General features: G+C 36.3%; 1 protein-coding gene across 3 annotated transcripts in view; it reads right to left on the reverse strand.

Annotated features, from left to right (window-relative positions):
* Positions 1-23,543, reverse strand: part of TLL1 (tolloid like 1) — a 130,006-nt gene that overhangs the window by 28,394 nt on the left and 78,069 nt on the right. For 2 of the 3 annotated variants that reach the window (XM_032108941.1, XM_032108942.1), the window contains exons 8-14: positions 22,681-22,805; positions 16,062-16,177; positions 10,640-10,742; positions 9,342-9,458; positions 8,267-8,412; positions 2,504-2,699; positions 933-1,058 (exon numbers count right to left, since the gene is read on the reverse strand). In XM_032108941.1, coding sequence (XP_031964832.1) covers positions 933-1,058; positions 2,504-2,699; positions 8,267-8,412; positions 9,342-9,458; positions 10,640-10,742; positions 16,062-16,177; positions 22,681-22,805 — 929 coding nt within the window. Of the gene's footprint in view, positions 1-932; positions 1,059-2,503; positions 2,700-8,266; positions 8,413-9,341; positions 9,459-10,639; positions 10,743-16,061; positions 16,178-22,680; positions 22,806-23,543 lie in introns of those variants that run through there. The other variant, XR_004240128.1, reaches the window with a different exon arrangement.

Genomic DNA, 23,543 nt, shown 5'->3' on the forward strand with positions numbered 1-23,543 from the left:
ACAAAAAATAACCCAAAACCAACCCACAGATCCAAAAGCAAAATAACAAGAAAGAATTGCAAAGAAACTAGGCAAAACTACCCCAGATTGTGACAAATAATGAATAAAAGCCAGGAAACTGGAAAAAAGAGAGACCAGTGAATTGCATCAGAAGAAAACCAGGACTCCAAGTACTCCAATTTCCAAAATCCATTCGCTAGTCAAACAGATGAGCTAAGAATAAATTTGTGCTATCCCTTGATTTATTGGTGTTTATGAGTAAAACTCAAACAATAATTGGTGCGTAATGATCAAGAGCTTATGTGTCTTGCCTTGGATATGAAATATGCATAGAATGCAAAATCTTATCTCAGTTCAATCCTATGTTTACACAGACTTCCACTTATCTCTTTTTTTTTTTCCCCTCCAAATGGTTATTTGAACACACTTTGCTCACCTTGAAAAGTAAGAAAAGTCCACTATGTGGCTATGTGACTAGGAGTGGGGAGGATTCCTCTGAGCTTTGAGCCAAAATGAAGGCTCTAGCTCTTCCAGACCTGCCAGCTTCCCAGGCACATCCAAGTCAGAGGTGGTCAGAGGGATTGGTAAATACTCTGATTCTGAGAAAGTGGCACGTGACTCTGCTGGTAATTGTCTCCTTGAGCATGGTGAGAGATTTTGCTTTAGTGAGCATTAATAGTGTAATAAGTGGTATGAAGTCCTACTTTGCACCATTCCTGATAGACTAACGGCAAAATCTACAAAACTAAATTGCTGACAGATATAGGACGAACATGGCTCTGGCCCTGCTGCTAAAAAGAGAGCACTGGTTTTCTGGGTTGGGTTCCACAGATCTCACGCTGCTTGGACAGAGCCTAAGAAACATGTAGCATTTCACTCAGGCAATGCACTCTGAGAGCTTTAAGAGCCCATATGACAGCAACAAACTGTACCTTCACAACTCTTTTTGTCAGGCCCAAGTTCGTAGCCAGGATCACAGGCGCACTGGTAACTGCCCAGGGTATTTACACAGCGCTGCTCACAGCCACCATTGTCAGGTTTGGCACATTCATCTTCCTCTACCAAGACAGGGAAGAATGAAAAAATGTGTTAAATAATTACCTTCCTCAGCTGTAACTGCTGGATCAATATTAACCCAGAAAGCTGTATGCATGCCATTATAAGATGCACTACATAGCACACTGTGGTTGCTGGCTAGAGGATTTTCAAATGCTAAGGAGACCTGCAATGGCATAACTAAAAATTTGTCCTTTGTGGGTAGTGGGTGTTTGGTTTGTTGGGGTTTTTTTAAACAATATCTACCAACAGCTGCAGAAATAATTTATAAGCACTTTGTGTGCAGCATACAGTAATTCAGGCAGCCGTAATCTAAAGGTTGTACAAAGTATTGAAGGAAAGATTGAAAATCCACAGTAGGGTCACTTGAAGGGCACTTTATCTCCCACAGAATCAATCTGTGCATTATCCTGAATTCATACTCAAAAACAGATTAACAGAATCCTCAAATCCCAGGTTTTTATTCTACTGATATTAAAAGGAACAAGATGAATCAGGGCTGGGGGAGGGAAAGGAATTGTGTATTCCATCTACCAGCTCTGAAATATACCCATGAGATTCATTGCTAAAATATTCCTCAGATGCTGAAATATTGTTTCCTTACACCAGGACAAGTAATTTCTCAGGAAAAAGCCACAGCTCCTACTCTCATGCCTATAGCCTTCAAAGTTATAATTGTCTACAATGAAAACTATCAGTTAGGATTAGAAAAGCATGGTTTGTGTCTTTTCAAAAGAGCAAAAAGGTTCTCCTAGTGGTATGACCTGTATTTTGGGTGTCACAATGGCCACACCACTGCCAGTAGCTTTTACTGCGCCACCAGCAGCACGGTGTGCAAATTACAAACTTTCCATTCATCAAATGCTTCAGGCATACCTGCAGTTGTATGACACCCTCCTCTCCCCAAAAAACACCCAAAACTGAAGGAAGACTATGAGGTTATTGCTCAATATGATTTCCCATCTGTTTTTTTGGGGGGGTTTTCTGCTTACAGAGAGTAATAAATTGATGAAGCAGACTAATCCAGAAAATGGATTAGAAAAAAGCTGACAAGATTTAGACAAAGAAAAGAAAAAACCTTTAACAGGAAAAAAATCCATTTGCAATTATACTGTTTATATTTGAAAATACAATGTAAAAAAAGTGCCACTTTTTTACAAAATTAGATATGTTTCAAAACTAAGTTAGTTAATTGAACCTGAAGACAGTAGAAAGTTGTGCTGAATGTGTTCCTTTATTCTTTGAACACATTATACTAGGAGATTCAAAGGCCTCTATTGTTTGTCTTGAATAAATTTTATGCCCAGGGAAAAAATATGCTAGGGACAGTATAGTCTATTAGTAAAAAAAAGACTGAGCAATATGTTTAACATTCTTTTATAATTTTTCTAGTCCAAGAAGAAGTGATAAGCTGTTCACAATACCCAAAATATGCTTTAACACTTACCTTTAAAAAAGTTAGCTGCAAACCCTGCTTTGTTAACAGTTCCATCAGAAACAAACTTCATCCACAGAGTATTAGAGGTAGATCTAATGTCTTCTGGCTTGTCATAGCCACAAAAGTGACCAATTAAAGGACTGTTTTCATTTGTTCCATCTCGGATTTCCAAGTAGTCATATGCACAGTTGTCATGTCTTTCAATCTGTAAAACATAATTTTCAAAGTGACCTACCTGAACTTGACCATAAATATCAAATATTGGTCATATAATAAACGGAATTGAATTTTTTCAAAATTAAGGTTAAGGTCTCTGTTTAGGCTTCAAGCAGCAGGAAGATGAACAAGTATCACTGAACTGATTTTAACTATACTTGTTTTCTACAAGAAAAAATTATTGAAATGTTACTAAGGACGCAGCAGTCTAAGTGGGAAAAAAGTAACTAAAAAAGACATGCCCACCTCTAAGCTTTCCTCAAAGTTCTACTCTGACCTCAAGTAAAGTCCTCTTTTCTCATGTACACTCAAGTAAAGCAGATTAATGGCTCAGCAACTAAACAGGTCAGAAATATTCACTGTTTTAGCAATATTAAAAGCTCAATTTTGATCAATATGATAAGATTTTTAGACTCTCCCTTTATCCTCCTAACAGAGCAAAATTTTGCATTTGTCTCTGCTCCCTGATGTTGCAGGATAAAGGTAAAAAATTGTGGTCCGTAAAGAATTTGATGCATCTGAAGAATTAGATCCAAACACACATCTAAAATGATCAGATCTTAAGTAGTAACAGAACAGAGGACAAAAAGAAGCTCATCATTTTTCTGTAGCTGTTGTGTCTAGTTTCTGTTGCATGATTCCCAATTTCAGGTGTCATCTTTTGATTTTCTGGATCAATTAATGACTCTTCACTGTACTGACGGAGAAACCTACTGAAACCAGAACAACTAAAAATTCCCTTTCCTTTTAAACTTTCTGCTGGATGACATTCAAACACAGACTAATATGTGGCTGGGCATGTGTACATGTCTGCTTGAGTAGCGAGCTTTGTTCTCTTTACATAATAGTATTTGCAGAGTCAGTCAGAATGGGAATTGCACCAGAGAGGAAAGCAGTAGCAGCCCAAATATGGCCTTGTCCAGAAGCTAGATAATTTACAATGCTTGTCTTTATTGAGAGAGTATCTTTCTCAACAGAATTAAAAACCCCCTCGAGCTGGGTCATTTTACTGCTAGAATATTTCACATCACTCAATCTTGTTTATAAAAGAATCAACTAGATCCAAGCATTCAAAAACAATTCTTCTAAGAACACTCTTGTTCAACAAACTGGCTGAATCAGGAGAGGCAAGTTTAGGGATGGAGAGGATGGGGAGGGTGACAGGATCACAGTCAGGTAGAAGGGGTGGAGAAAGCCTCAAATTTAATTCAGCACATCCAAATTCTTTTAAAACAATAAAGACGTCAAAACTAAACTAAGCCCAGAAAAAAAATCCACATTTGAACTCCAGAGGGAATCTTTCTTGCACCTTGGATTCACAGTAAATAGAAGTTATCTACTGGTTCTCTGCTTTAATTGTGCATCATGACCAGCATGAAGCTCAGGAACCACCACAGACCCAGGAGCTTTCACTTAGCACATTAGGATTTCTTATATAAGAGGGAAAACTGGGGGAACTGCTTGATTTCATGTCATTTTAGAGGCATCAAAATATGGCACTTCCACACAACATTTCTCTGTCTTCTTTCCAACTTTCCAATTCTTCAAGCATTCCCATGCGTAATTTTCTGCCACTCACTTCTCTGTCACAAACCATATTGCCACTTACTGTAATTTCCTAGATGTTTACTCAGGAATTGCTTTGGGACAGAGTTTGGGAATGAGTGAGGAAAGCCAGGAAGATTTGGGATGCAACCACTTATTGCTGATTTTAGTGGCAATTGCATGGTTGCAACTAATGCAGTCAGGAATGTGTCTACATGAGCACTGCTAAGTTTTTGACAATACCAATTCCAAATTTTCATTAATCTAAATAATAAATTCATGACATCATACTCCAACTTGAAACAAAGTCTGCCTTGTTATCTCAGTAAAAATCAAGAAGTGAACTCGTCCAAAGCCCACTAATATCAATGAAGGGATTGTGCATTTTCCCCACATCTGTGGTCATTTCATAACTCAAGACTTTTAATTAACATCAGTTTTTTCCATGTTTCCAGGTTTTATGGGCAATATGGAAATTATGATTATCCACCAGCCCAGTATGGCTCTGAGTTATGTGTGCCAAATTTCCGTTGAGGTGAATTAGTAGCTTCTTTTTTGAGGATCACTTTATTTTGGGCAGAATACAACAGCTAAAAATACATTTTGTATAGGAGTAAGTTTATAAAGATTCAAAGACTATAAAAATCAACCAACTTGCAAGGCACTATTGAGTTTCAAAAAAAAAAAAAAACCAATTTGAAAGTTGGCCATTCTACTATATTCATTTAATTTTAGTTTACTATTCATTTAATTTTAGTAGTGCAAGTGATGCCACTATTATGAATATTACTATATTAAGTGATTAAAGTGTTACACCTATATAAACCTAACAGAGAAGTATTGTGGTTTTGAGAAATAACTGGTACTTGGTAATCAAAGAAAAAAAACATAAAATGTGTGGTTTTTATCCACACCTTAGGTTTTATAGTACTATCACCTGGGAACACTACCATACAAAGATCTATTACACTTGCAATAGTCTCTTATTCCTCCTATTTCCTCCTATATTTTCTGTCTTAGTCTTCCTACTTCCTATTTGTTCCTTGAGGAAAGTCTCCAGTTAATAAAAGGACTCCTGGTGAGATTGGTTTTAACTGGACTGATCCCATAAATCTTGTTTACTGGAGCATTAAAATTTCACAAGGTTGATATTACATGTTGATGAGGAGAAATATGCAAAATGTTAGCAAATTTTAAAAAAACCCGTAACTAAAAAGTTTTTACAGAAAAATGCATTTCCTATATGAAACTGAAAGATAACCTCAGATCCTGAAGGCCTTGGAGGAAACCCTGAATTTGAATGGCATCAGAGAACTAAGTTGAGAAAATGACAGGAAAATTACTAAAGCAGGCACATAAGAGCAGGAAAACACTATGAAATCTCCCAAAGAATTGGCAAGCCAGAGACATTCTCAACATCCATTCTCAAAAAAACCCTCCTGTGTAGTTTTAGTTTTAGAAAAACAACAACAGAACCAACCAAAACTGAACAAACAAAAAACAGAGAAAAGGATATGAAGAGAAAATCTGGGAGCAATTCTATTGCAGTAAAAATCTTTACTTTTTGTCATTGTCAATTTTTTTTTTCATAAAGTCAAACTGCAACACAGGTAAACACATCTGCCTCAGGTTGTAGACTTCAGTCACAAAAGGTGGTATATATGCCTAGTGAAATAAGAAGATCAGATAAACTTTATTCCCTGATTTATTTAAAAATAATTTAAATTATCACTATCTGCACAGAGTTTAACAAGATCACTCAAATGAGGAAGATGAATATGAATCTGCTCTACAAACCCTCTGGATCGTGTTAGTTGGCGAGACTGCATGCCAAAAAAAGTTCTTAATTAAAAAAAAAAGAATTAACAAGAAAACCCTGCTAATTTTCAAAGAACAATATTATAAAGGTGACTGTAACAATGAAAAAGATGGAGTTACCAGTCCCAACATCTCTACTGTCACACAGACAGTGGAAATTATAGCAGCCAAGTAAGAAAGCGTACTCCTGCACTCAGTGGAAAATGTGTTGCCCACAGCAGGCAAAACAAGATGACTCATTGATACAGTTTGAAATTCTCAGTTTCCCTAGTGCTTTCATTTCAGAATGAAGGTTATTTATACAGTTATTTTTTTCTAGTATTACATAGGGCTAATGAGAATTCCTCTTACTTAACTGTACCTTTCAGAGGACAGGGAAGTAATTTTCTCACAAACACACTGCAATAACTCTCTGGCCTGACATTTACTTTTTTCTATCTCAGCTGGCACCAAGAACTGTGATTTTTAAACAACTTTTTGTTTTACTGGGCAGGACACCAAGGATTCAGTCCAGAGAGGGACTCAGTATCAAAAACCAGAACACCTACATACAAGCACTGGGAGCAGAAACGGAAATCAGACCCAATGGTGAATGTCCAGGCAAGGCACTCCAGAGCAGCTTCCAAAGCAACTCCTCCTCAGCAGGGAGCCTGGTGGATGAGCCAGTAAGAGATGCCACAAAGACAGAAATAACAGTCTCGTGCCTGCCTAGGGCACCTCATTTGGTGCTGAAGGGCATCTTGCCACTCTGGAATTACATCTCAAACTCTCCCTGGAAAAGTATTTCAAGTCTCTACTGTTGGAAATTTTTAATTTTTTCCTTTCAAAACACATGAAGTATAAGCCCCAACTTGAGACTGTCCCCTGACTATATTTCTGCTCAATTTCCTTTTTTCTTCTTATGAAGTGTTAGTCCACATGTTTCACCTCTAGAGAGTGCCATAATACTAAACAGTCTGGAGGAAAAGCCGGTAGAGCATTCCTGAGCAACTGCATGCAGACCAAATATTGCAGCAAGTCTCTTTTGCAGAGGCATAGGGCCATTTCCCTTGTCATCAAAATGAAAAAATGCTGAGCACCAATGGCAGACAAGAAAAGCTCCATATCTAGTCAGTAAATTATATAAAAGGTACTCAAAATATTGTTAATTTTCAACTGTGCTTAAATAAAGAGACTAATGTATTATGGCAAGTAATCTTGAGCCAGGTCATGCAGACTCTGAAGAGCGTTTGGAGAACCCTCTGAGCCAGGGAAGCTGATCTTTTCTGCACTAGAACTGACATTAATTCAGTATTTAAAAAAAAGGGAAAATTAAGCAGCACCTATGAAATTATTAAAATTTCTATACATTCATAATTGCTGATAAAGTGCCAAACCCTTATTGTCTCACACTTGAATCTTTCTATCAGTCATAGCAAAAATGTGCCATAATCCTAAAGTCTGTCTGCAAGACTAAAATGTCAGGTTGGAAATTATAGCTATGTTTACTATACCTCTATTTATATCTATGTACAATATAATGCCAAAAAGTTTAGATTTTTAAAAATGTTCTTCATGCCCTTACTGCTGAAACATATTCAAATGAAACAAATTAACTCAAAGTATGCTACTAAATTTATCTACAAAGTTCAAGCCAGTGTGTTGTGTAGGAATAAAACAGACATATGAAATATTGCTTTCTTTTTTATGTAATTGTTTACGACTGTTTAGCAATCTTATACACAGAGTGATGTACACTAAAGACATACAAGTATGACTCACTACATCTTTTTTCTTCTCTCACTAAATATAGGTCTGTGATCTGAATATTAGTTTTAGGGTCTTTCCCTTTTCAAAACAGAAGCCAAAAAACACAGTGTTTTTTTCTCCAGCCACACATTCCCTTTTAACAATAAGGTTTAGCAAATATAAAAAGTACTGGTTATTTAACATAACATTGAAGTAGTCTTGCTGAACTGGATTTTGTATTTGGTAAACTCTGACTATCTTCACTAATTTAAACATTCTAATTCAAATATAACCTAAAAAACCTTTAATCTTGAAAATTTCTGTAAAAGAGAAGATTTCATTGATTCTGGAGCTATTTTTCAAAGAGAATTCTTAAATTTATTCACAGGTTTAATATGTATTCCCCTAAATTTCACTGTCACTTGGCCACTAGATGCTTGTCTGAGATTAGTTAAAAGGCTTTACCTCAAATGCTTGAAAGGTTAATCCTACATTGTAGTTTTCTGACACTGTTATTTTCCATACACATTCCTTCATTGGTCTGTAGTCATCAGGATAATTGGGAGACTGGATCTGGCCTTCATTTTTGTGGATTTCACCTCCACAAATAGCTGATAAAAGCACAACATTTTTACTGTCAATAATGACATTTTCTGTAATTTCCCCATGCCCAAACTGACATTATATGCTCCCATTTTTAAAACTAATAATAAAGTTGTTCTGGAAAATACTTATATCTACCAAGGATAAATTATTCAAAACACAATTGATTTAAACCATTGTATGCATTTCAGTTAGCAAATATAATGTAGCATTTCTAATAGCTCTAAACATGGCTACAGTGTTAAGGAAGATTTTGTAATAATGGATAATCTGAATCTATACATTTTACAGAATATATTTAAAAGGTCAAAATAATTAAATTTTTGTTCACCCGTGAAATATACTTAATAATTCTTCATTAACATTTAATAACCTTTGGAAAGAGACAAATGAAAGCAAAATCTCATATTTTATAATGATCTATGCATTTTAACCTACAGTTATCACTTCAAGCTTGCACTCAGTTTGAAGAAACAGCTAATATAAATAAAAAATATTTTCATGAAAAGTACAGGCTCTATTTTAAATAGGTGAATGTTGACTTGCTAATATACCCAGTATGCATGGATGCCTTTATTAACTATATTTTCCATATACTCTGGGAATAAGACAGATTTTTCTGAAGGATAAACAGAAAACACACAGAGAAATCCTTGCAAACACTAAACTCAAGAATATGCATAATTGGTTAATTAAAGACTGGTAAAAAATGTTTATGATTATTATCAGTGATTTCCCTGAAAAAGAGCTCAGCTGAAATCTGATCACAGGAGGAGTTTCAAAACTCCCTGTATAGTAATTTAGCACCTACTGCCTCTTAGTGATAAAATACTAATTTCATATGTTAGTTTTGGCAGGAAATGATTAATATCCAAAGGTATCTGGTCAATATTTTTCTTCAATAATCAATTCATTTTTAATGCCATAAGAAGCTTACCTTCATAAATTGCTGCAAAACCTTTCCCAACCCAGTTGCTGCTGCTGCGGAACTCGATCCACATCCTGCTGTCGGAGGATGCGAGGACTTCTGGCAGTTTGTCACCACAAAACCTGCCTAAAAACATGCAACCAGTAACTGCATTTTCTGCCACCTCTGAAGCCAAATGCTGCAAACATTTATACAAGTGTTTAACATTATAAGCCAAAGTAGCAGAACCAACTCAGTGGAACTATTCATACGCTTATGGTTAAGCACATGTGTTTCTGCAGATCAGGACCTAATACACAAAGATTTTATTATAAAGCTTTCAGAACTTTTTATTGCAGTCAGGCTCACAAGTCTAAGCGTAAAACCTTAGGGGAATTAATGAAAAAAATTATTGTTAGAGATTGTTTCTATGCATACAAACACATGCATTTTGGAAGGGGAAAGTGAGTATTAATCTTGAGAAAGGAACGCAATGTAGGTCACAGTAATACAGCTCATTGTGCCTAAGGGCCAAAGAGATTTAAAAACTAATATCTAAGTTACCAATTCTACAGTATCCTCTTAAATTCTGCCTATGTAGGTAAAATTTATGTTTTTCTAGGTGTTAGGGAACAGAAGAAAAGGATGATTACTGTCTGGTCTTAATTGTTTCTTCTTTATTTTCTGTTCAAGGCCAAGAAAATAGACATTCCCGTTAGAAAACTGTCCTCTGTATCTGGGCACTAGCATTATGGGAGGTGAAATCTCCCCACCAACCTTCTGAATTAAAATAGGATGACTGCAGCTTTTACATATCAGTTGTAAGTCAAACTTAATTCATTATGGCTTTGCATGTCTTTTCTCTGCAAGAGCAAAGGACACACAAAGAACAAATAGAAGGAATCCACTCATAATCTTAAAGGAACAGGCACAGAGCTTGTAAGAACAACTCTACAGCAGGTGCATGTGCTCACCCCACAACCTATGGATTTCCCCTCAAGTGCTACACGTTTGTTTGTAAACTACTTCCCTATTTCTCTGAACAAAACTATGGCAGATTCATAGTTCAATATCCATAAGCAAAGCAAAAAGTTGCATATTTTGGAGTTGGCATCTTTTCACACATGTGGCTGAATAATGGTTAGCTGCAGTGAAAGGAAGGCTTGAAGTCAAGGCCATTTAGAGGTTTGGTTTTTTTTTCCAATACCCAAGTTTAGATACATTCTAGACACCTAAAATCCAAGAAGTTTGTTGTGGGTTCAACACCAGGTCCACTGAGCCCAATGAGTGTGGTAGAGTGGACGGTGCAGCATTTAACAGTTGCATACCAAGCAGAGAGGATTTTCTCCAGTAGCCATCTCTTACTTCAATATAATCGTACCAACAGAGACTGCTCTTGTAGAGGTCCATGGTGGTAAAATTTAAAACGATCTGCAAACAGATGAGAAGGCCTAAATAAATCAAGTGTGATTAATAAGAGAAAAGCAATCACAACATTCTGCAGAACTGAAGCCAGAGTGGTCACCTATAATGGGATTCCAACTATTTAGACATTTAATTAACCTCTCCTCAATTATTTATTTAAGTACAAGTTTCTTGGGAACATGAAAATTTTCTTCTATTTAATCTTATATATTTGAGCACATTCGAGACAAAGTATTCACATTTAATTGCTCATAGGAAGCTTTTCACTGAGAAATAAAGAGTTGAGAATGCTAATAAGGTAAAATACTTCAATAATATAATTTTAAGTATGTTACTTGATAATTCTACTGCCAATTCCTCTTCCATTACACTTTGACTATGATCAGCACTGACTATAATCAGCTGCAAATAATTTTTTTTTCCAAAATAGTTGTTTTATTTTGGTTTGTGCTCCCTTCTACTACTGTTTTGACAATACATTTTACTTTCAGTCACATAAACATTGACAATGGTGGACAATAATTCTGAAAGCAAGGTCACTAATAAGAAATGGTATACAGTCCCTTAATGATTCTTAATGAAATTATAATAAAGATTTTTATACAGAAATCTGAGTTCTGTGCATTTCTGGAACTTTTGATTTGGACTCCAAGTTTTACTGAGAACATCTGTAAACAGGCATAACTATGAGTACTACCCTTATATTAAATTACATTGTCCTTGTTTTAGAAATACTAATCCTAAACTGCCATAAACTTACACTTTTAACACAGGAATAGGATTCTTCCTGATCACATGTTGACACAATAACTACAATTTAAGCCCTGACTGACTGGGATAGTCTTAGCATCATGTCCTGCAATTACAGGGACAAATCCAAGCAAGCAGATTAGAAGTTACTCAAATTTTACATTATAAAATCATTTCCAATTAATACCTTTTTATTGGATTTAATTGTATTTGGAAAAAAAATTAATCTTCTTCTGAATCAGTTCCTCAGTGTACATAAATAAATATTTCAAACTAACTGAAATTCTTCTCTATTCACATTTGAACGTAGAATTGGTATTACTTTAGCTTTGATCCTAGGAACTCACAACTGAAACCTGCCATTATAAAACAAACATGAATTGCTGCATAGTAGCAAATACCTCACATGCAAAAATACATCTCCATGGCAGCCTCCGGAGCAGCTGTGAGTGTTAGTTGAAAGGAGAGGAATTTACCCTTAGTCCAGATGCAAGATAAAAATTATAACACCATAACTGGAACAATGAACCTAGACAGTCAGATAAGATGGTTTAGTTCCATCTCACACTTTCATGGATATCTAACCCACGGGACATTTTGCCTTTACTATTCAGGCAGTCCTTCAGGAAGATGTACTGAGGAAATAAATGCACAAATATTACCAGAATTCCAAAACTACCTCCTTACGATGAGAAATATGGAGATGTGGCTAAAAATACAGTCATATGCTTTACTCTGCTTCAGTTTTTTATTACGTTTCCAAGTGCTATTTGAATTTACTTCAGAGGGTGGCAGAGAGTTCATTCTCTCATTCACACAACAATTCTCTGTCCTTGGCAAAATTTTTCTCCTTCAACTTTTCATTCAAATAAAGATGCCACACCAACTACAAAGCTTTTGTTCTCCTGAAATCATCCACTTTGTAGTTCAGGTTCCTTCTAAACTCCTACTTTCTATTTTTCTCAAAACATAAGCAGGTATCTCTGTTTGCATTTAGCCATACTGCTTGAAGAGCCTGCTGCCCTCATCAGTCTTGTCCTTTTCCACCCGTGCCAGCTTTACCCCACCCCCCATGTGTGCAGTCAGAGGGGTGCACAAGAGGAAACCCTTTTTCTTTGCCCCGATGAGATTCAGACAGCTGCTTAAACTAACCCAGCTGGCTCTGTGGCTGCAGAAGCCACAACCTACACCTCCTTCATCGCTTCAGCTCCTTAGAGCCTGGAGGTCTCTCACCAGTCTAGCCACAAGTTTTCCTTTTTCCATGACACAGCTGGAACATGAGATTTCTCTGTTCTTTGTTTGGAATTTCACCTTTTTCCCAAACCTTAGTTGCCAGGATGGAGCTGGGAAATGGATGGTTTCACTTAGGTGCGATCGTGTCAATGTCTCAAAGTGCTGCTATCTAAATGGAAACGGTTAAAATTTAATGAGCCTCCTCAATGGCCTCTGCTTTTGAAACTACATGAAATAACCTTCACAGCCTTTTCTCACTCTGACATGCCAAGGTATTTGATGATACAGCAATGTCTTAACACTTTCAGAATTCATTAGCTGTACATAGGCAGAACCCCCAATCTGTCACAGCATGATTTCTGGTCATGAACCAAACAAGTTTAAATATATTTAAGATTCTGATTTGCTATTCTGCAAAGTATTAAATAGAGCTACAGACAAGGCAGAGCTTGTTCAAGGGGACAGGATGGCTGAGAGGCTTCCCAGGAAAAACAATCAATGGGTATTTGTCAGCACAATTAAAGAATTATTGATTACGCAGCAGATTCGATTGTGCTACTGCAGCTTCCAAGAGAATATATCATACCCCCTACTGCCTGAGATAAGAAAGCACAAAATATACAATAAATAGCAGTAGTATGAACCAAGGTTTCTGCAGGTGGCATTTTTTACCCATATCAATCAAGGATTTTTCTGTCCTATTTTATCTTTCATGTAAAACATTAAGGAAAATTGAAAAGTAGTGTAACCAATTCAAAAAAGGCAGATTCCAATAAAACACTGGCACAGTTGCAACTCTCCCTACGCCAATAAAATTTCTACACACCACAGGGTAGGATTCACCCTGGCTGAAGGCATACAACATTAATAACACCATCCTCTCTCCAAGACATTTCTGTGTATAGATATTCTGAGTACAGCTCTTTACCAAGTAGTCTTAAGTCTTGAAAGTAAAAGGTGAATGGGCTGCCTTGTTTAACTAACAGAAACTTACATATTTTAGGTTGGCCTGGCAATTTATGACGCCTTGTGAATAAAGAGAATACTACAGCTAGGGCATGCCACTGCAGTCCCAGCCTTCACTAAATTTCTGGGCATCAAAGAGCAGAAGAGTCCTTACTTGCAGAAAGAAGCATGGATAGAAGTCCTCCAAACTATGCTCATACAGCAGAATGCTAAGTCTCAAAAAATAAATAAATAGAAAAGAGCTAGGCAATGCCTTTTCAGTTTATTTTTAGGTGACTAAAGCGCTCACTGACCTTTCAGAACATGATATGATGCACTTACACATACTCTAATCTCCACACAATATTCCCGAGATTTATCAGGGTCAAAGCAGCAAACAAACAAAAATTTGAATATATTTTCATTTTCCCTTCATTATATGAATGTGTTACTACCACTTACTGAGAAAAATTGGGATCAAGTATAACGCATGTCCAAGGTACCATGATATATGCATTAGCTAAGATTTAGACCTCATGGCTCTAAATAGGGTTCATTATCTCAAGACAGCCAGTTTCCCATGGGAATAGCATGGACAAAACAGACTTTTTGACACTAGCACAGATATAATTTACCTTGTTCTTGCTGAACTATATGGAGACTAGAGAGCTGGAAGTAACAGTACCCTACAGACTTGACCTGTCATGTAAAATTTCAGCTAGAAGATTCTGCTTAGTCTTTTCCCCATTTGTGGCAGCACATAAATTGGGAAAGGAGCTGGTCCTCTCACATGCTGACTTCAACATAGGAGTTTTCCCCCATTAAGATTTGTTACAGTATAATACAGCTTCAGTGGTAGTTACACACTCACGACATTTTTGTTTTTATTATATCACAAATGTGTTACAATTACTGGTGTCCATAGATAGGCTTACACAAAGTTGGAGTATGCTATGAATACTTAAACATGTACATTAACTCACACATCAGTATTTTTTTCAAAAGCAAATAATTGTAGAGGAACACTCTTTTTTTTTATTATTTTTTGAATGGAGGGGTGGGAAAAAACCCTTAGCCATTTTTGTTGTTATCACAGCAATGTCTAAAATGCAACACAAATAGTGGGGACATAAATTTACTATCTAGAATAATTCTCACCCTTTGCACAAATATTCTCTTATTCATCTCTTCATTTTTTTCCCCTGACAACCTGCTGAGCCACCCTTTTCCTTCAGCAGAGTGTTTAGTTTTCCTCCTGTGTCTGGCTCTCACCCAGAGGAGGGCAAACACTCTCCAGATGACTTTGCTTTCATTGCCCACAGCAGCAAATGCCCTTATAGCTCCTCAGGATCTATTAGAACATCAAGAGTATATATTCTTGGTGTCTACCAGGACCCTGACATGAAAGAAACATGGAAGAAAGTAATACAACCAGGAGAAAATAATGTCCAATACAGAGTGGAAGACCACTGAGAAAAATGACTGAAACATCTGGGGGCATGTGCTGGGTCTTCCTATTTGGACTTGCCAGTACTGAGTCTGTTAGAGTATATATTTCATTCTTTAGATTCCATATTTTAGTCTTTAGTATTTGACTGCTTGATACCACCCCCTGCTTCATGTAAGGAAACTTACATCCTTTTTCCTGCATACTTTGTCTCAGCTGAAGCTTTTTGTCACTCCCTCTATCCTTATTTGTTTTGAAGCAGCCTGACATTTGAGCCAATAATTTAAAATAAGATTTAGCTAGCACATTTTGAAAGTGCACACAAGAAGGACAGGTTTTGCTTTCCCTAAGATGGCACACTTCTCTCTCCAGACTGCTCTCACCAAGCCCATTTTTTTCCCCCACTCTTTTTCCCTTAAAATTTATCCCCAGAAAGTAAAACTATGTGCACTAGGAACCAGTACCAGGGAACACCTACAATGACACTTTCTTTACTCATGTTATTAAGGTTTCATTTTAGAAACATCTTATGTAACACACTAAGAACTTCCTTAGTTACAGCCCAGCTATCAGACCCATACAGCTCAGTCAGCTTGCCCAAGCCCATGCTGGAAAATGGAACATCCAGAAGCCTGAATCACCTCTTCTACTTTTATACTGAACCATAAACTGAACTGGCAGCCAGTTTTAAAGGGAGTTCATGGTGCAAACATACAACAGATTGAAATCATGCCCTCATTTCACAAGGACACCCACTGAATAGATGATGTGGTTCGAATGGCACAGATTAAAGTCAAGTCAATACTACATAGTCCATGACCCCATTTTTTTATGACATGCCATTATTTTCAATTAATATGCATCTTTTAAACTTAAACAAAAAGCTAAATAACCACAACATTCTACTCTGAAAATAGTGTCTATGTCTATCTAAAGAAACGTTAAAATACCTTCTCTCCCGGGGTCACAGAGATTCTCCATATGCAGTGTGTGTAGGAAGGATAACCATTTGGAAATCCAGGAGAAGAAAAGTTGCCCATAGATTCCTGCAGTGTTTCTCCACAGGCTGAAAGAAACAAATTACAGTAAAAATATAAAATTTAATGTGCCTAAAGGAGAAAAATGCATCTTTCCAATATCTACTCAGAATAGCTTTAACTCACTGCAGATGCAGAATGGAAAATAAACTAGTTAGTTTACAATTTATTCAAAGCCATGTTTGTAAGCCAGTCTGACATTCATTCCATTTTATGCGGGGTGTTTTTATCCCACGAGCTATTTCATTTGTATGTTGTCTGTTGACATAACCAAAATTATGGCAGTCTTAAAAAAATCATTGGTGTCAATCAACTGCAACACTATACATAGAACTCTTTTGGTAATAAAAAATACTAGACATCCTTTAAGAACTAAAATTCTAGCACAGCATGACTTGCACCACACTGAAATTTTGTCAGTGGTTTCATCTAATTTAGTACTTTACCCACATGAGAGACTGATCTGACCTAGACTCACTCATTTATGTTGGTATAGAAAACTAAATGCTATATTCGACAAAGTCTCTCGCAAGAGTGATTTGTAGAGACATGAGTAATAAAAGCAAAGCAAATGTAAACTCCTAAAACACCAAAGGCTTTTATATTCTGTATTATTGAAGCTTTTAGCACCCTTCTCTCACCTGTCAGTCATGCTACTAGATGCTGGTGGATGCTGGTTAATAAATCATCTTCACACTAAAATGTAACGTTGGAAGTTCCTGCCGCTCTCCACCATTAAAACTGATTTTGGTAGGGTGTTGCACCTTAATCAGTCATCTTTTTTGACCTTAACCAAATTTTTTCACTCACTGATTTTGCAGGTATGATACAAAATAGGAATTTGATATTATGTCTTGACTGACAGTGTAATCAAATCTGCAGTGCTTTCAAATTACAGAGCTATCATTGCCAGCAGATGAACAACTGTGTCATCAAAATATCAATGAATTATAAATGTTCACGAAAATCTTTAAAATAAGAGAGGACAAAGGAAAGGATTGTTTATGACAACACAGCTGTAAAGGCTGTCTTGTTAAAATGCATCTAAGGTGTGATCGGACAACTACACTGTTGTAGTGTAAGTTACATTCAAAGCATTAAATATGCTCTCTGGCACTCAAATGGTTATTGTGATGAGGACAGAAAGGAAAGATTGACGTGGCCCTTAAGAATTGTAATGGCTAAAGCCACCATCACTGTGTCCTTTAGGAATGAAACAGGAAAAAAATTATTTTCCTTTCTTCATTAAAAAGCGTGGTTTTCTCTTTAAAGAATTGCAGGCAGCCACAACAAATGACATTTCTGCACAAAGCCTTTTCAGTGAAAAGGCTGTATCTGTCATTAACCACAATTTGTTTTTAACACAACAATGAATGCAAAGTTGTTTAAGTTGCAGAGTCCTGTACTGGGTTTCCCCAGAGCTGGTGAGCTGTGCCGTAGCTTACAGTGCATAGGTAAAGCACTTCAGAAAAAGCCAACAGTGAAATCGTTGGAGTAGAGGACAATAGAGCCTAAAGATGAGACATCCACAAGAATCCAAGTGCTCCTCTCACCCCTTTCAGAGCCCTCTCTTCTTCTTCCCCCATGGATGGTTTCATTAAGACTACGCTGGAACATTCCATGCTCCATATACAGAAGATGTGTATAGACTCAAAACACTGGCTTTTAAGTCACAGAGGGAGCCATGGGACATTTATTTTTTTCCCCAGGAATTATAGAATAAATCTATTTAATATAAAAATTTATCTCGTATCCATATTAAATTCCTGGGAGCTCTCTATCAAATTTAAATTATCTTCAGAAATATCTCTAAATTTAACAGAAGTGAAAGAAAACTTGTAAGTAGATAACTTCTCCTAAGAATTAGCACAATCAGAATTTATAAAATGCACTTGGGCTTTATGTGTTTTGCCATATTTATCTTTTAATTTTAAATTCTTGATTACTCAAGGGAGCTAAAACAGGAACAGCTTACACCAATCAATAGTTAAATTAATTTTCTATGGGATCTGAGTCCCAGGCTGACTTCCAAAGCTGCAGCAGACAGGGTGATATTAGGGAATTTCTTGTTGAAAAGCACATTTCTCTGCAATGAGAAACAGTTAAAATTCTATCACTAGAGTATGTAAAGGTTTTCTTTATATTTGGACTGTAGCAACTGCAGTATTTATGACTAGGCTTATAAAATAGAATATTATAACTTTTTTTTACTGTATAATGGTCCACTAGTAAAGAAATCCACTTTGGGAGAGAAATGTGGAAGGAAAATGAGTGGTTAGGGCCACTTATTTGAATTTCATTTCATACTTTAGTATATTTCGAGTCAGAAGATATCAATTACAACTTCAATCTTACACAGCTCTGCTTTATAAAGCATTTGTACATTTTTATTCCTTTGTTAATCATTAACATTTGCCAAGGTTTTCTCTGATGATTTTTCCCCTCTCTTTCAAATGTCGTGCCTTATATCAATTTTACTAGGATAGACCACTTGCAGAAATGCCACTTTAGCTTTCCCCACACACATACTCTAACCATAAAAGCCACTCTCCTCTGTTTTACAGCTTGAGAAGGTTAGACATCTAATGAAACTTTACATGTTTAGGAGAGGGAAACTATTTTTGCTTCTCCTTGTAAAGATTAGTAATGGGTGTAGGCAGCAGGTGGATTATGTGCTTATACAAAGCAATTCCCACCAGTGTACTCTGCAGCAGTGTTTAATTACACGGCCTGCACATAACACCTCTCTGGGCTGGCCTACACACGTGGTCAAGTCCCATCAAGGACTACCGTGAAATCTGAAAATGATGAAGTCCAGGTCCTCCAGGACACTTAGGGAACCAAGTCTCATTGCTTTGTACATAGCACTAGCAAATACATACTACCATTTATGGCTAATTTGAGTTTACCCTTTTTTTTCTAAGTTCTTTAACACTGAGACACAAGTCTATATGACTACACATATGTGGCATATAAAGTTGCCAAGGAGCCACAAAAATATTAACTGCTGATCATGTACTTGTTAAATCAAAAACTTAAATCAGTTTACTACAACTCAGGGTCTTACTATTGACTTGATTCCCCTTTATAGTTATAGGGAAACTGTCTTAATCTAAAAACCCTAATCCTCCTTATGCAGTGAACACAGGCTGACGTTTGAAGGTGAACATTCTTTTCAAATCTGATAGGGATGGCAGCAGTTAAGCCTGAGGAACAGTGAGAACAGCACAAAAAAGACACAAACTTCAGCCTTCACCTGCTCTTTTCTACACACACTGTCACTGACCCAGGAAATTTGTAAATTTGCTGAACTTTGTCCATCCACCTTCTCTTCCTCTAAACAGATTTCTCGCACCAGTCTGAGACTCCTTTCCCATTCATTATGCAGTCCCACTCTAGCCACTTAGTTTTTGTTCTCTCTTTTGGCATTTGAGTATTTTTCTCCATCATTTTCCTTTCTTATTCTTCCACTCCTATGAAACTACATATAAACATTAACTACAATTTCTATATGAAACGATAATGGCAGACCTGTGTTGAAATTTTAGCAGCTATAAGAAAACACATTCTATCACTCCATTAGACTGTCTGAAAACCACTGTAATACATCCAGCCTTGAAGTTCAAGTTTTATTCTCAAATACCAAGACACTCAAAATTCAAAATCATATCGGCAGAGGAAGGACTTCAACTTAGTAGATTTCTTTCCCCTTATTATTCCATCATGTAACAATATAATTCGGTTTTAAAATGTAACAGATCCTTATCAGCAATTACATTTTCCTTCTGCAAAAATCCTAAAGAAAAGTTAAGAACAAACCAAAATTGCTGTTGCTACATTTTTGTCATGGGTTAGAATTGGACCAAACCACTACAATTTTACAGACCTGGCGCTTACTCTGCTGCTGAAAGGTAGGTTATCAAATCTCACTCCTTGGCTTCACCAGGCTCAAAACTGTTTCTTGGTCATTAAGCTCCTCCCTGAATAATGATGCTGAATATCATGCCCTGGCAGGCTCAGCTGCCTCCCTGCTGTGAGGATCACCTGTATTCTCCAGCTTAACTGTATTCTCTGAGCTTAACTTCATGTTCATGGGCCCCAGAAAAGGACTTGGACCAGCAACTGTTTGCAGAAATAATTAGAACTCCAAACAAAACATGCAGAATACCATAAAATCCTTTATCATAGAAGTGTGGGTCTCTGGAAAATACTGATCAAGTTATTGTTTTCTGTATTTTCATTGTATTGCATTTAAGGCAGCACAAATGAACACATGAAACAATGCGGATATTATTAAGGACTGAAATATTCACTGCTGTTTTATTATAAGCAGGCATCATGATTAGTATCTTTTGTCTGGAACAGGAAATAAAACATACCTCCAAAACCAACACAGTATCGGGGATTTTACTGTTGTATACTATAATGATCACATGATTCTTTACATAAAACAAAAAACTTTATGTCTGTCTGAAATTTCAGTTTCAGTATTTGCTGGAAAATTTATTAGAAGAAAAGTACTGTGCAACTTTCAGAGATTTTCTTTCTTTATTGGATGCTTCAGTTGTGTTATTCAGCTATGCAGCTTCTATTAAAAATATTAACTGTAAAAATAGTATTTTAAATAGTATGCTATTTAACATTTGTAGAAAAACCTTCTGCCTTTTTCTGTCTCTTAAAACTCACTTTCTTCTATGGCATGGCTCATCTAAGAAAGGCTGGAAAGCTAACGTGTTTTATCCCAAATTTTGCAAAGCTAGGTGCCAGAAAAGGAGCATGATCCTTCACCCACCATTTATTTTTATTATCCATGTGACCCATGTTCACCAGTGCTGCAAAAAAAAAATTCTTAAGTTTCAAGTGGACACTGCTACTGAACAACCACAGTGGTTTTACAATACTGTGAAACTAACTTTCAACAAGACTTTCATGACATTGAAAGAAACTGTAACTCTCAGTGCATGTTTTCATGATGTATATCAAAAGAATATTTTCTCTGAACTACTCTTTGAACGTTAGCTCAAAAAGTATATTGCATCTTTTACAGTTGACTGAAAGTGCCTATTAGAGTATTATATACACACTAAACAGACTAGTTTATAATTTTTCTTTTTCTTTCTTAAGTCAATATGATCATGAGATACTACCTACTTGCACAGCAGTTTTACTTTTATAGACCACTTTTTTCCTCCAAAATTTGTCTTTTATCAAAATATATATGTATTCTTTGTGTTTATGAAATTGTTGCTCTCTGTATAATTTCATTAGAAAAAATGCTGCCAAGAGCGTCATTATTAAAGTAGTTTCTGTACCAAAAGGAAAGAGCAAAAATTGTTCCCAAAGGAACAGTTGTTAAAGAAAAGGTGTTAAAATGGTTTCTGTTCAGGCAGGCCCAGAAGCTCTGTGCATGTTCTCAGTACATACAAGACTATGATTCAGCGTACTCACAGCACAAAGGAAAAGTGTATTTCAGCTGTACAGTGTACATCAAATGCACATCAGAATCCCCAGATCTTCAGTAGATCCCATTGCTGCTGGTACAAATTTGAAGCAACTCCATTACTTTAATCCTGATCCCTTTTTTTAGTCCTTCTGTATTGATCAGTTGGTTAAAAGTGGCAACATATCTAAGTTAAAACAGTTACTGAGATTTCTTTAATCCCCATGAGGAGCAGTAAGGCTGTAAACCCACGTGGCACAGAGCTGGGATGTCTATCCTCCCACAAGGGTCTTGCTGGTAAATTTTGGCTGAGAGATGGCACTTCTGAACTTCTTTGGTTGACACCAAAGGTTAACAGTGGTATCAGCCACTAGAACAAGGAAATTGAAATCTTTTGCTTTGAGATTTCCACCATTCTGGCAGCACTCAGTGAAGAAAGAGCACTAGAGAACAACATGAACCACAGGGTTGACTCTGGGTTACTCCAGGCTTGCTACTGATGTCTCTGAGACAGACAGCAACTCTACCACACTATTTTGAGATAAAAAAATTATATGTGTTCAAATTACAGGATGACAGAGATAGGCGGAAGATATTCAAATAGTAAATGTTTCTGTTAAAACTGTAGAAATTTTGTAGTAAGATCGCACAATTTTATCCATAAAAGAGTTTACAATTTAGTTGTCCTGGCTTCTTTTATTGACAAAATTTCAAAAAATATAATGGGTTCACAGCTGAGTGCAATAATTCATTTTGGTTCTTGAGCACCCAACTTGAATTCAAATAAAGGACTCCAGCCAGTATGCAAACCAGAAGTGATATTAAACATCTTTTTTTCTAGTTGTTGAACAGCTAAGAAAAGCAGATTGAAATGTCATGTTGTTTCATACAGTTTATCTGTCCTTAGGTGCTTTGCATTCCAGTGACCTTATCCATAAAATTCTTTTATGATTCAATTCCTGAGCAGCCTATGTCAGTTGCCAACACAGAAACAGACTACTGAGCAGCTGACACAAAAAGTTTATCATTCCTCTTGAACAACAAGTCAAACAGTTGCTAGTATGTGGTTTTTGTTTGTTTGTGGTGCAATACCTGGACATCTATACAGCTTTCTTGCCTGTGCAATATCTCCTTTACTTAGACGAGTACGCTGGCCAATGGCAGGTCGTATACCATTGTCATCACGGGAAGGGAGAATGGTATCCAGAAACATGCCCCTAAAAAAAATAAAAATAAAAATAGACCCCAAAAACCCCTATCAGGTTTCTGTCATTAAACTGCCTGAGTTCCATGAATGTCTACCTGGTTTTTAAATCTGGTTTTTATATTTGATGTAAATAAGAGGGTAAAATACAGAATTTAAATACAGACAACATGCCATAAAATTCCTCACATTGGCAAACTTTATGCAAAGTTACCATAAAATAACCTATCAATTAACATAGCAACTTTTGTATTTCTGTTAGACAAGAGGAAGATCTCTTACTACTATTAAGACTACACAAGTAAAAGACACTGCCATTATGCTATTGCTATATTGAAAAAAAATTATAAAATTGCATAAAAATACATAAATTAATCTCTACCACAAAATTCTTAATCACAAAGTTCCCATTCTAACAAAGTTTTTATGAGAAGTCCTGAAGTCTGACTTACATGTAAGAGCAGGTAAAGTCAGATACATTTGCCAATCATGATTCCGTCAAGTGTTATAAGACATCGAACTTCACTCTAGCTGCTGACGCTTTTGAAACAGATACGCTTACTTGCCAGCCTTTACTTGCTTCACAATAAAATATATCAACTTACCATATGTGATTTTCATGACATTAACCTTAAATGACAAGACATCATAGAGAAGTACACTTGTTCCAAATGTGCAGTTCATTCAAAATTTCCCAGACTTTTAATATGATCTAAAACATTTTTGTATATTCAAATAAATTTTAAAAGAT

Source organism: Corvus moneduloides, chromosome 5 (assembly GCF_009650955.1).
Source record: "Corvus moneduloides isolate bCorMon1 chromosome 5, bCorMon1.pri, whole genome shotgun sequence".
Lineage (NCBI taxonomy): Eukaryota > Metazoa > Chordata > Aves > Passeriformes > Corvidae > Corvus > Corvus moneduloides.